The sequence below is a fragment of the Atta colombica genome, unplaced genomic scaffold (genome assembly GCF_001594045.1).
Source record: "Atta colombica isolate Treedump-2 unplaced genomic scaffold, Acol1.0 scaffold13, whole genome shotgun sequence".
Taxonomy (NCBI): Eukaryota; Metazoa; Arthropoda; class Insecta; order Hymenoptera; family Formicidae; genus Atta; species Atta colombica.
In genome coordinates, this window is record NW_017259217.1 from 200,810 (window position 1) to 213,369 (window position 12,560).

The window sequence follows — 12,560 nt, forward strand, 5'->3', positions numbered from 1 at the left end:
GTGAAAAATCAAATAAAAATAAAATAGATAATAGGAAAGAGAAAATTAATTTGCTGTATCCTAACGCCCTCTCAGCAAATATTGTGGCCAAAGTATGAAACAAGGAGTAATTGTACTGCATATTAATGGTGCGATTGTTTATAACCTAATATAAAAGTCGGCAAACTATCCGGCTATAAATTATTTTGATATTTACTGACAATTTGTTGATAAGTGATTTTTCAAAAGCAATTTAGATAAGTGAATTATTATTCAAACATGAATGTCTTACGTTCATGCGTTAAAACTATCATCCTAAGTAAAGGAGTACGATCTGTAAATCACGAAGGTTAGTTGTAACGATATGATTTTTATAAAGAATTTTTTAATTACATAAATAATATAACTTTTCTATAACATTATATATAAATCGCTTGTATAAATTCTATACAACATTTTGCTTTATCCATAGTTGACGAATTTTGTCTTTTTTTTTCCAGGACAAAGATACATTAAAAGATGGGTGGCACCGACACAAAAAGAAATAACCAAACGCAAAAAGGCGCTAGATGAGCAGCCAGAGCCGAAACGCAGTACCTTTCTCGATTGGAACAGATCTGCAGAGATTTATGCCTTTAATGAACGACTCTCTGAAAGTTTCAATATGGAAAAATTGGAGCAAGCCTTTACCAATAGATCCTACCTTATTCAAGAGGAGCAGAAGCAGAAAGAAATGGGAATAGAAAATCCTGTACTTGCTATACAAGATAATGCTGAATTAATTAGAAAAGGGGAGAAGCTTACGTCAGAAATTGTACAGACTTATTTAGTCCAAGTTTTACCACAAGCATCTGAGGATGTCATAATGTATGTATTATAAAAAGATATGATATAAAAAAAATGTATATATTATAGTACTAGAATAATTAAGAATTAATCATGTATTTTTTAGTTCGTTGCACGACTATCTTCTTTCTGAGGAAATTCTAGCTAAAGCAGCTTTTCATATTGGGACAAAAGATATTATTTTAACAGAAGCAAGTATAGAAATATTTAATCTATACAATTATAAATTCATTATTTCATTCGCAACATTTTAATTGTCTATTGTATATTACATTGTAGTAACAAATTTTATTTATTTCTCAGAGGTAATATTCAAGTTGTGTTTTTAATTTCCTATTTTTCAATTAATCCTTCAGGAACATCCAATAGCTCAAAAGACTTTAGCTGATACGTTTTTCGCACTTGTCGCGGCGCTCGCGGAAAGTGTAGACGTAAATCATACGGCGAATTTTGTTAGAGACTTCCTGATTGTTATATTGGCTGAAAAGGATCTAACAGAAATATGGAATCCAGCTAATCCAGTTGAACTTTTAAATGATATTTTACGGAAACAAAACAGATCATTCGCCGAACCAAGGCTTATCGCACAAGTGGGAGAAAATACACTAGAAGTAGTACATCATGTAGCATTGTATTGTGATAAAGAATTTTTAGGTTCAGGTAAATGCAGCAAATTAGGCAAATGTAATGAGATATGATTTTATTCAGTTTTTTATCTTGTTATTTAATCTAATAAATTTTTATGTATTTTTATAGGATTTGGTCAAACAATTCAGGAGGCCAAGAACACGGCTGCCATAAATGTTTTAAGTAGAATATTTGGTTTACTAGACTCCAGTAAACCAATTAAGTTCAATAAAATGATAAATCTGTCTTCGTGAAAAGCGAGTTTTATTTTTGAGAAAAAGAAATTTAGTCTATATATTAATAATGTGTTAGAATTATTTTTTGTATATAGAAAATATTAAATAATAAATATATAAAATATGTATAATAAATGTAATATAAGTGTAAAAATATAGTATCCTAATTTGAAATTTTTCATTGGTTGATTTCTCTACGCTGATTTTTTTTAACACTGCGATGGAGGCACTTTTAGGAAATATTTAAGGTCTATTTATATGTTTTAGAAATTCACGACCATTGGGCAATTACTCGGTACCAACAGAATTCTTCAATAAGAATCGAACTAATCTCATGTAAACGGATCACGATAGTTCTTGATATTCTATCCCGCGAGAGGGCATCGTAACGATAAGAAGAACTCGCGTTACATCCTTACGTAAGCTCTTCTATTCTATTTGATCTTAGTTGACCGAAAACACGCGCGTTAGAAATGCACGTTGAACCGGAGACAAGCCTCTCTGGTCGAATCGAAACCTCGGATCATGCGAGCTCTCTCGACGATTAGGATCTACACTCGGGATTTCGATTAGAATCCGACTGTCGAGTTCGCATTACGCGAGTTGAAAGCTCGCTTAGAAATTCAGGTTGTCTCGACCTCTCCGATCCGATATCGAAAATTTCGCTGAATTTTCCCTGAATTTTTCGAATCTTGAAATTTTTCCATGTTTTGAGTTCAGTTTTTGTTTTTTTCTTTGTTGAAAATTTACGTGGAAACGATTTCATTTACACGTGATGATTGCAATATGAATCCTTACTCGCGTAGCTATGATATCGAGACCAGAACCCGCTGCAATTTCAATCGAACTTGTTCGAATTTATTGGAAATTCTATTTTCCTTTTCTCTCTTTCCATATCTTCTATAATGTGTCTTTTACAAAAAATATATCATAGACCCCAGAAATATCAATAGAACGATCTCTCGATGACGTTTAGGAATCGAATATAAGATTAAGAGAGCTCCTTTTAAAAAGTACCCCTATTTTTTGAACCAATGGGTCGGTTCCTTGAAGCAGATTTACAAATCGCGAATCTGTTGTCGTTGAGTCATTGAATAGGTACATTGAGGATGTGGTTAACGAAAAGATGAAAGAAGATTCCGCACGCGAAATAACAATCGGAGCTTTGGTATGACGATCCCATTCGGATTTCGGAGCAGATGGCTCCGAAAATGAATTTCCGCGAAACCTACGCGATGCAACTTACAATGTTGCTGTAGCCACCTTTAAACGATGACGATGCCGATGCTCTTGTGGAAATGATGCAACTAATGGGGACTAACTATTCAGCTGCTACGCACGTAACGCGTGTGTTAGACGAGGAAGACGAACGGTGTTTATTCGTCATACACACACACACATACACACACACATACATACACGCACGCACGTACGCACGCACGCAGGCATGCACGCACGTAATGGTCGTTCATTAAATGACAAAGAGATATATATATATAACGGATGGTATTGAAATTAAATAAAAGAGATCTATCGAAAAATATGATGAAGCGTTTCAATCTTAATCATTTTTATGTCTTGTTTTCATTTTGCTAAAAATCTCGAAAAATCTCGGAAAAATATTATATTTTCATCGTTTTTGCTTCATTTTTAATACAGAAAAGATTGACTTGAAACTGTTCATATTCTGACTGTATCATATTCGCGTATAATTTGAAATAAAAACCTTACGCGATGCGCGTTTTACAATTTGATCGGAATTTTGAGTATATTGGATAAAATAATTAAACGTTTGGAATTTATTTCAGCTAAAAATGAAATTATTGGATAAATAATTTCTTCTGGAACTCGATTAATTTTAGGTAAAAAAAGAGAAAGTCGTAACAAATGCAATTATTTTCATTTCGGTTTGATCGTAGACGTGATTCACTCTTGCTCTTTTTTCATAGATAAAAAGATTAATATGCAAAATTAATACGCAGTTCCATATACATTTCCTACACGCATACAAGTGAATAGAATATTTATTACTTTAGTTTTCTACACGCATATAATTAAAAAATGTATTAAAAACCGATCTATTTGTAAATCATCCAGAATAACCCTAAGCCCCGACAATATGCTTCCGTCGTCAACATCCTCAATTGTTGCGCATATTTTAGAATCGTCGATTGGTCGGTTCTTCCCACGATCGTGATTTTCGCGAATTTTCCGCGCTGCGCATAAATGAGAAAAACATAGTGTAAGTCACGCCTTGATAACTACGCGTCGCGAGTCGCGATAAAAAAAGAGAATTATTATCGATATTTCTGGCGATAATATATAGTGACGACGGAATTAGGTATAGTCGTAGAATTTCATGAGAGACAACGCAAACGCGAAGAAGGGAACAATCAGTCCTCGCGTTGCGGAATCTCTGCATTTTTTCACGACGGGATTTTCTGAAAAGTGATAGACTGCCATTGATTGAATCGTTCTAAATTGGGCTCTTAGGCCGATAATCGGTTCTTCTATTTAAAACTAAACTACTCTCAAGTAGAGTCTTAAGTTCACAGTTGTTACAAATTCCTCATTTTAAAATTTCATAATTTTCCTCCGATTTCCAAAAAAAAATTTCATTCACGAAGCTAACGATTTTTTTTACATTCTAGCAGATTTGAGTGTCTTATCTAAAAATGTTGTCTGACAAAATTATTGTCAGCATTTAGCTAAATTTTTGGATATTTTAGCAAAATCATTCTCTCCGTGTGCTTTTCAAAATTTTTTTGTGTTTTTACTCTGATTTGGAAATCATTTTAAATGTATCTTGTTGAGAGGAGATCAATTTAACATAGCAGTGTAAATTACTATTAATATTGCTGCATTTTTATTTGTTAAATTGAACTTAATATTCGAGAACTGTGTGTAGATGTGATATATATATATATATATATATATGTATATTAAACTCCTTTGAAACCAACTATTTTAACTTTTCAGAAAATTTTGCAAAATTCCCTGACTTCTCCCTGATTTCCAATCTTATGATAATCCTGATTGAAAGATGTCATATGCTATAATCACAGAGCGATATTAATATTTTAATATTTTACTTAAAATGGTCTTCAAATAAGAACGCATTATAAATATCGTAAATACTTGTAAATTCGTTCTTTTTAACGAATTTCTGTCCATATCGAGTGGTTCTTCGTGCGACAAGTTCGACAATTGTTCCGAGAGTCCGAGAGAATGAGATATTCTTTTTGCGCACGATTATTGCACGTTCTTCCTCTCTCGTTCAACATTACTCGTGTCGGCTTTGCGTTGCGAAAGATAGTCACGTTGAACGTCGCCCAGCAGCGTCACCTCCTTATACGGGGTGCCGAGAAACTACGTATGCGAGAAACTACGAAAGGGTTGCGTGGAAGATTTAAAAATGCAAAAGATATATTTCTTCACTTCTCGCACGTCAAAAGCCATAAAAATCTTAGATACATACTGAATTTTCGCAAAATTTTATACAAATTACAACAGTAGGCTAACGTGTTGAAATATACTGGGTTCGTGCCGCAAAAGATTTAAATTTAATAAATGTATACTAAAATTTAAATCTTCTGCGTTTCAATTTTCCTTCAAAATTGACACGAACTTTCCGGACAACCCAATATAATACCAAAGGTTTAGAAAGCGTAACAAAAGATATTCGATTAGAAGAAAAAAAACCTATCGAAAATTGGGAAATTTTCGAATTTTCTCGTATGTCGCTCTATACATTTTATACAAGCTTCGATAACGTTAAAATGAATTGTAAATGATTAAAAAGTATAATTATTTTGAGGAATCATTTTGACATCATGATAACTTATCGTTCCGCTTGAGTATCTCCATTTCTTGATATTGATTAGTTTTTATAATCAAATATAATTACTTGAGGAAAATAAAAAAATGTATGCGTTGGAATGAAACTGTGAGTATGATAACGTTTCTAACCGGTTGTATCTTCATCTTTTATTTTAGTCGATAGGAATTCCTTTTTTCAGCTTTTTTCCTTTAATCGATGCGTATCTCTCTGTCTAAAAAAAACGTCAAACGTGGTCGTAAATGTGGAAAGTATATTTCCATGGTGAGAACGGGAAATATCGAATCGCTAACGGGAAACGCATATTGCTGCTTGACGGTGATGCATAAAACGCATCCGTTGCAGCGTGTTCGCGAGGAACGCAAAAGTTTCTGATACAATCACCTCCTGCTGCTAAACGACAGAAACGAAACAACGCAAGTCGAATTTTACGCATACTGGTACTTTCGGTACATGTAGATGTTTCGCTTGTCACGTGGCGCTATTCGCGTATGACGCATAATGTATGGAAGCGTTCGTGTTAACGCGGCTAACTTCATTTTGCTCTTTATACGAGATCGTCCTGAACTTCGCGGAAGTCTGAAATCTGTTTTAGCTTCGAGTAAATGAGAAATTCGAGGTTGAGTGTCTCGCATAAAATTGTTGTACACAGTTATAAGGAAATAAAAACGGCTTTGCGTCGATATCGTCAAATCGTATAAAAATTCTGTATGGAATTTTTTTCGAATTTTTGCTTCTACTTTAAACCTTAGTTTCAGGACGTATGTAGACTTTAGAGATTTATAATAGATTCTAATCTAATGAATTGAGCTTCTACGTTGAGCCTGTAAATGGCAGTTATTAGAAATTCCTATTTCCTATTTTAGGTTCAAAAGAAGTTTTCTAAATAGAAGCTGTAAATCAAGTAATAAAAGAGATCTTATTTGAGTGTTCATGTATCAAAACAGATTTATAGATTTAATTGAGGTTGAAAGAGATTCAAAATAGAACTAAAATTTCTCTATATGTAGACTTATTTAAGTCTACAAATATATATTATAGCTATCGGACGAATCTGCAGTAATTTAATAAAAATGATAGTTGTACTGCAACGCGCGTTCCTCGAGAATAGCAACTATATGCGCAATTAAAGTTTCGAATTATATGAACTGCGCTTGTTAAATCTCTGTCCGACTGTCTGTCGCACGTTTTACATCAATAAGAAATGGATCATGCTGTCTCTCTCTCTCTCTCTCTCTCTCTCTCTCTCTCTCTCTCTCTCTCTGTCTCTTTTTCCTTGAGTCGAATAACATAATCCTTTTCCCGCAAACGCGTGCTTTTTGTATTATACAACGAATGTAATTCGATAAAGAGAACGTCGCTACGAATTCCAAAGTTCATAAAATTACGGGTCGACAGAAATAGGCTTAGCACGGCCGTGCGATTGAATGCGATCTGAAATTTTTCTATATCGGTCGCAGGTATAATATTGATTATTTATGATCCACGCTATCCCCTTTAAGGTGGTTCATCCTTGTCCCCGTCCGCCGTACCGCCCCGCGTTGCCACCACTACCACCAGTCCCTGTCTATACTCTATACCGGCGGCGTTCCCGCCGCTTCTCCCGCGCGCGCCATCCCCCTTCGTCGTCTCCTTCCTTTCATCCCTCCCTCTCGCTCTCTCACACGCCCATGCGCGCACATACAGGGCGAGTATACACACGCACAGAATATCATACGTATACACATTCGTACAGATGCACACGTTCTCTCTCGCTCTCCCTCTCGTATTATCCCCCTACTGGCTCTCTATTCCTGCGTGTAACGACTCAATGGCGCTGCCACACCCTTGCGCCATCCAGTAATCAGTGCTATTGTTTTATAGTTCCTCTTCTGCTATTGCTTCTCGATACTAGGAAAGGCGACCCATCGATCCCCGAGTCGGTTCGGGAACGCCGCGGTCGCGTCGCTTCGACTCGCCTTGCCCTGCCTCACCGCGTCAGCCTCGCCTCGCCTCGCCTCGCCTCGCTTCGCCTCGCCTCGCCTCGCCTCGCCTCGCCTCGCCTTGCTTCGCCTCGCCTCGCCTCGCCTCGCCTCGCCTCGCCTCGCCTCGTCTCGCCTCGTCTCGTCTTGCCTTGCTTCGCCTTGCCGCGCCTCGTCTCGCGTCGCACCAAAGCGAGAGCCAAGCTGAGCCGAGCCGAGCGAAGCGGTATCGAGGTTCTTTACGGGCCGATCAAAGCCCGTATTCGCTCACCACGCATTTCGAGATAAACGTGGCCGACGGCCTAAGACTCCAGATACGTTTTAACACCCGCATTTAAGTGCTATTTGAATCTGATCGCACACGTACGTACGGATGCGTTTTAGAGATTCTTGGCCCCGTTGCCTATATTAAAACAAACTATCCTAAAGTAGAGAGATATTCGTGTAGATTTCATCGCGAAACGATTGCTCTCCGAACGCAGAGATCGCGGATGCATCCAAACTCCCTCTCGCAGCAGCCTTCGACGAGGCACGCTCGATTACATGTAAACGTATCCGACGTGGACATATAGGGCTTTAATATTCTCGTCAGTGCGACGCAACGCTCGCACCAGAAGAACGAGTGTTCCTCGCTTCTCGAAAATCAAGTTTCGTCGTTAGTTTACGTACGAAAAATAATGCACGAGGTCGATTGTGTGTCTTTAAAACAAATGAAAATTACAAAAGTGAGCAAATTCGCTAGATGTTGACTACACACATACACACACACAATGAAATTATAAATATTCCAGTAAAATTGCTCTTTTGCAATTTTTAATCGAGTTTTAAATTATACAATCGACCTCCTAAATCGAGCTCACGCGCGGTTTAGAACGACACGAATCTGAAGGCGATTCGAGAAGGATGCAAGAATTAATCGCTGAACACATCGGACTAACGAGAGAATTGAATCTACGGTATTTTTTCTTGCTGGATTGCTTGCGTTTAATAAAACATAAAAATTATATCACGCGTAGAACGCAGAATTTCCAGTAATTCACTAAAAACAATCCAGTAGGAAAAATGATCCGTGTGCCATACAAAGAACGATTTTGCTCGAGTATCTAAAAATTTAGCTAGATACATTTGACAATAATTTTCTTGAATCATTGAAATAATTATGTAGGAGACTCAAACATAATGAGTAATGCTACAAAAAAAAAATTGGCATTCTAACAATCAGTGCTTGAGCGTCCTAATAATTATTTTAATAATTTAATAGTTCAATGTTGTAATTATTTTAATAAACCAACTTATTTTCACATTTGTATCTCTCTAGCTACATTTTTAGATATCTTAGGAATGGAACCGTATCTTTTTGTATAAGTTTTACTCGTAAACACCTTTCCATGTATATGTTGCCTTCGAATTATTAGGCGCGATGTAATTGATAAGCGAACGTCTCGTCGCGTTTATACATTGGGAGCGAAAATTTATACAGGCTCGCTCCTGTGGTTCGCGTGGTGACGGTTTCCGATCGTCTCACATCAGATCTGAACGGCACAATGTCGACGGGGCGCTCTCACTTCTGCCGCAATAGTTACCGCATTGTGCTCGCTTCTGGGAAAGTCCTGCGATTCTTCGAGCGACGGAATCCGACAGGAATCTGACTCTGCGCGCTTTACGCGAGCGACGTAACGTTTCGAAATAAAACATGAGAAACGTGGGCCGCGTTATTCGTTGCCGGGACATGCGGTGTCCCGCGGTTCCTCTCCTTTCTTTACAACCATGATTTATTTAAGCGATATAAAGCTGAATTTCCTGTCGGGAGAATTATATCCGTATCCCAATAATACTATATATACGGCGTCAATTTAATCGTATGCACATGCATACAAAATAAATTCTCTCTAAAACTTTTAGAGAGAATTGTTTGAATTTTGAATTGTTACTCTGAAGAGTGCAAAATCTCACTCTTAAAGATTGAACATTGGTCTATCCTTTTATTCTTTTTCAAAAAAAGACTCCATTTTCATTCTTTAGAGTGAATGTTTTTATTCCAAAGACTTGAGAGAGAGAGAGAGAGAGAGAGAGAGAGAGAGAGAGAGTTCATTTGTTGCTAATATGCTGTTTCAATCGATTACAAGTATAACAATATTTACAGGTTCATTGTTATTTCAAGACGATTACTGTATGTTATAATAATACATGTCACAATTGGTAGGTTGTTACACAATCAATAGAAAATTAGTAATTAGGTAAAGTGATTACGATTTATTTCAGCCAGAGTGTAAATAAGTATGTATGACGCACTGGCGTCAATAAGTTAATAACAATTAACGGTTACTGAAAAATAAACACGATTGGTCAAAGAACGGCGGTCAAAGATGTACAGGGTTGTCTTTGCGTGTTTGTCCTCTGGACGATTTTTCGAGGAATGTCCCCCAGTTTCGAAGTGTTTGAACCCTTTTTTCGCGAAAATGTCGTTACGGTAACACTGCAAGAATAATTCTCCGTGCGTGACATTGAAGTATTCGCGCCGGGCGGCGCCGGCATTAAAGTACGCGACGGCCGTCGCGTTTAATCGATAACCGACGAGTTCAAAATTCCCTTTCCAAATATCTATATAGGGAGTGTAACAGAGGCGCGTGTTTACGTGAGCTCTCTCGCCGTCAATCCTCCCGTTCGCTGTCGTTGTCGAGCCAGTAGTTTCTCGTCGCGCAAACGAAAATACGTTGTATCATTATAACATATATCGATGCACCGTTTTAAAGCGCTCGTTAATAAAAAACGCGTATGAGATTTTAAGCCATAAACTTTAAACCATAAACTTTAAGCCGTAAGAGTCTGGCCAATCACAGTCTGTGATCATTGTCCATATACATATGTTAGAATTTAACCTTAGGATAAGAAAGATTAGAAGACTTTTCCTTTATTTTCCTTATGTTTAGGTCTTTTTTGTGATCTATTTACTTATGGACAAAGACTCTTTAGGATAAGAATAGAAATAAGACTTTCTAAAAGCGGAAGATAACAACTCGAATTTTCCAGAAGCATTTCCGAAGTCTTTAAATAGAAACTAAGTAACTTAGTTCATTGAATCCGGTCGCATCTAAAAATAAAAATTGTTGGGAATCAATAAAGTGTATTTTGTACAAAAATAAAAAATAAAGAGTTTTTTTTTTGCAAGAACATAATTGTGAATCCTTCAAGGATCGAATATGAGGAGAACAATCGATCATAATTGGCCAATTTCTTACGGCTTTAGGTTTAAAGCTCAAGTTTTTACCTCTTAAAATTTCATTGTAGACGTCACTTTATACACTTACCTTATCTAGAGACCCCATGACAGAGTCTGGCTACGAAATGAGAAATTTTTGACTGTCTATCGTTTTTGTCAATCAATTTCGATAAATCAGAATATCGATAAGATAAGTTTAAATGAGACAACATATACAAAAAGAGACAATATATGTATATACCCATTGTTCGTTACTCTTGTTTTAATAAAATTATTCTTTAGACCAGACTCTGTTGTGCCTATGTGATATTAAGATTACATAATTGGAGATTGAGGATTGCGAAATTAAAGATTAGAATTCGACCAATCAAATAATTTTTATTTTAATCCATTTAGTTCAGATTGGCTGAATGCTAATCCTCAATTCGCAATTCTTAATCTAATGCTATCAATACGTAGCGTGACAAAGTCTCTAGATTTATCGCGCGGATATTGCGAGTTCCGTGTACAAGAATTTGCGCGCTAAGGCAAACGAATCAATCTCCTACGCGCAGATTCCTCCGGGGAAATCGGATCTCCCGCTCGTGAACGGCGTCCGATCCAACAATCTTTCTTTTCCGCGCGTTTGAGAGACTTTGAGATCGAACGGCGCGTTCTACGTTGGTTTACGCTCGCAGCTCGCAGGCGACGCGAGCGAGCGTCATGGATTTATTCACGCTCTATCGCGTGAAACTTCGGGACCCGACCAGGGCGTTTGACCTACTAACTCGTTTTGTTTAACTTATTCATCACCCGATCGCGGAGCTCTATATGCGCGAACGAAGGTTGCAAAAACGTCGGTTGTGGAATCGCGCGAGTATGCCAATGTAACTAACGACGCCGCGATCGTTATGTATTAATAGCGATTCGTTGGGATCTTAGATTTTCAGTAGATCTAAACTCCAAAATGGACTTTCGCTCGTAAATGAAATCGTGACGATAGATTTAAGATTTGTTCACGTCGCTTGCATTTTTTCTACTTGGCATGTTCGCTCTCTCTCTCTCTCTCTCTCTCTCTCTCTCTCTCTCTCTATACGCTCGAACATATAATATTAATAAACCTCTAATTTTATGCTATTCGCGTATGAAAAAGTTTTCTCTGAATATTCAATTTCCAATGATTGCATTCTTGCTACTAACCAGAAGGACGAGGCGTTGCGTAAAAATGATTCACGCAATTCGAAGAAACGGAAACGTCTCTCGCGACTCATCTGCGATATAGAAGGAATATATAGAAGGAAATTATCGTAATATAAATTGGTTTCGTCAAGAGCGACGGTGATGACAACGACGATGACGACCGCGTCCCAGGACGCGAGAAATGCGTTGGACAAATAAAAAAAAAATCGCGCGATCGACGCATGTATTCCGAATGCACGAAACGCTTTCCTGAAATCTCAAGAGATCGGGCGGAAAACTTGGTAGCCTGTGCTACGAGCTACGAGTGCGAAGAATCTTTCTCTCTTCGTCTCTACGATCCTCTCACTTCCTATCTTACTTTCTCTCTCTCTCTCTCTCTCTCTCTCTCTCTCTCTCTCGCTCGCTCCGCACGTTTGTCCTCCCTGCCCTTCCCCCTCCACCCTCGCCGTTGCCATTCGGTTCGTCCATCTTTCTCTGTCGCGCGTCCGCTCGTTCTTCCCCTTTCCCCCGTCTCTTTTCATCTCCAGCACGGCAAAACGGGATTCTTTCCTTCTCCGGTCCGCCGTTCTCTGTACACCCGTACGTGAGTATTGGTAGGATCGCCTGGCCTGGCGTCCGTGAGGGCTCGTTGCGACGTTGCCACGTCGCGCGCGCGGACGGCCGCCGCGTCGCCG

General features: G+C 38.0%; 1 protein-coding gene across 1 annotated transcript; it reads left to right on the forward strand.

Moving 5' to 3' along the window:
- On the forward strand, positions 1–1,706 carry LOC108684277 (39S ribosomal protein L44, mitochondrial). The gene is made up of 5 exons (XM_018188513.1): positions 1–328; positions 480–846; positions 932–1,016; positions 1,182–1,485; positions 1,582–1,706. The coding sequence occupies exons 1-5, from the start codon at positions 259–261 to the stop codon at positions 1,704–1,706; spliced, it is 951 nt and encodes a 316-aa protein (XP_018044002.1). The 5' UTR covers positions 1–258.
- Positions 1,707–12,560: the final 10,854 nt, after the last annotated feature.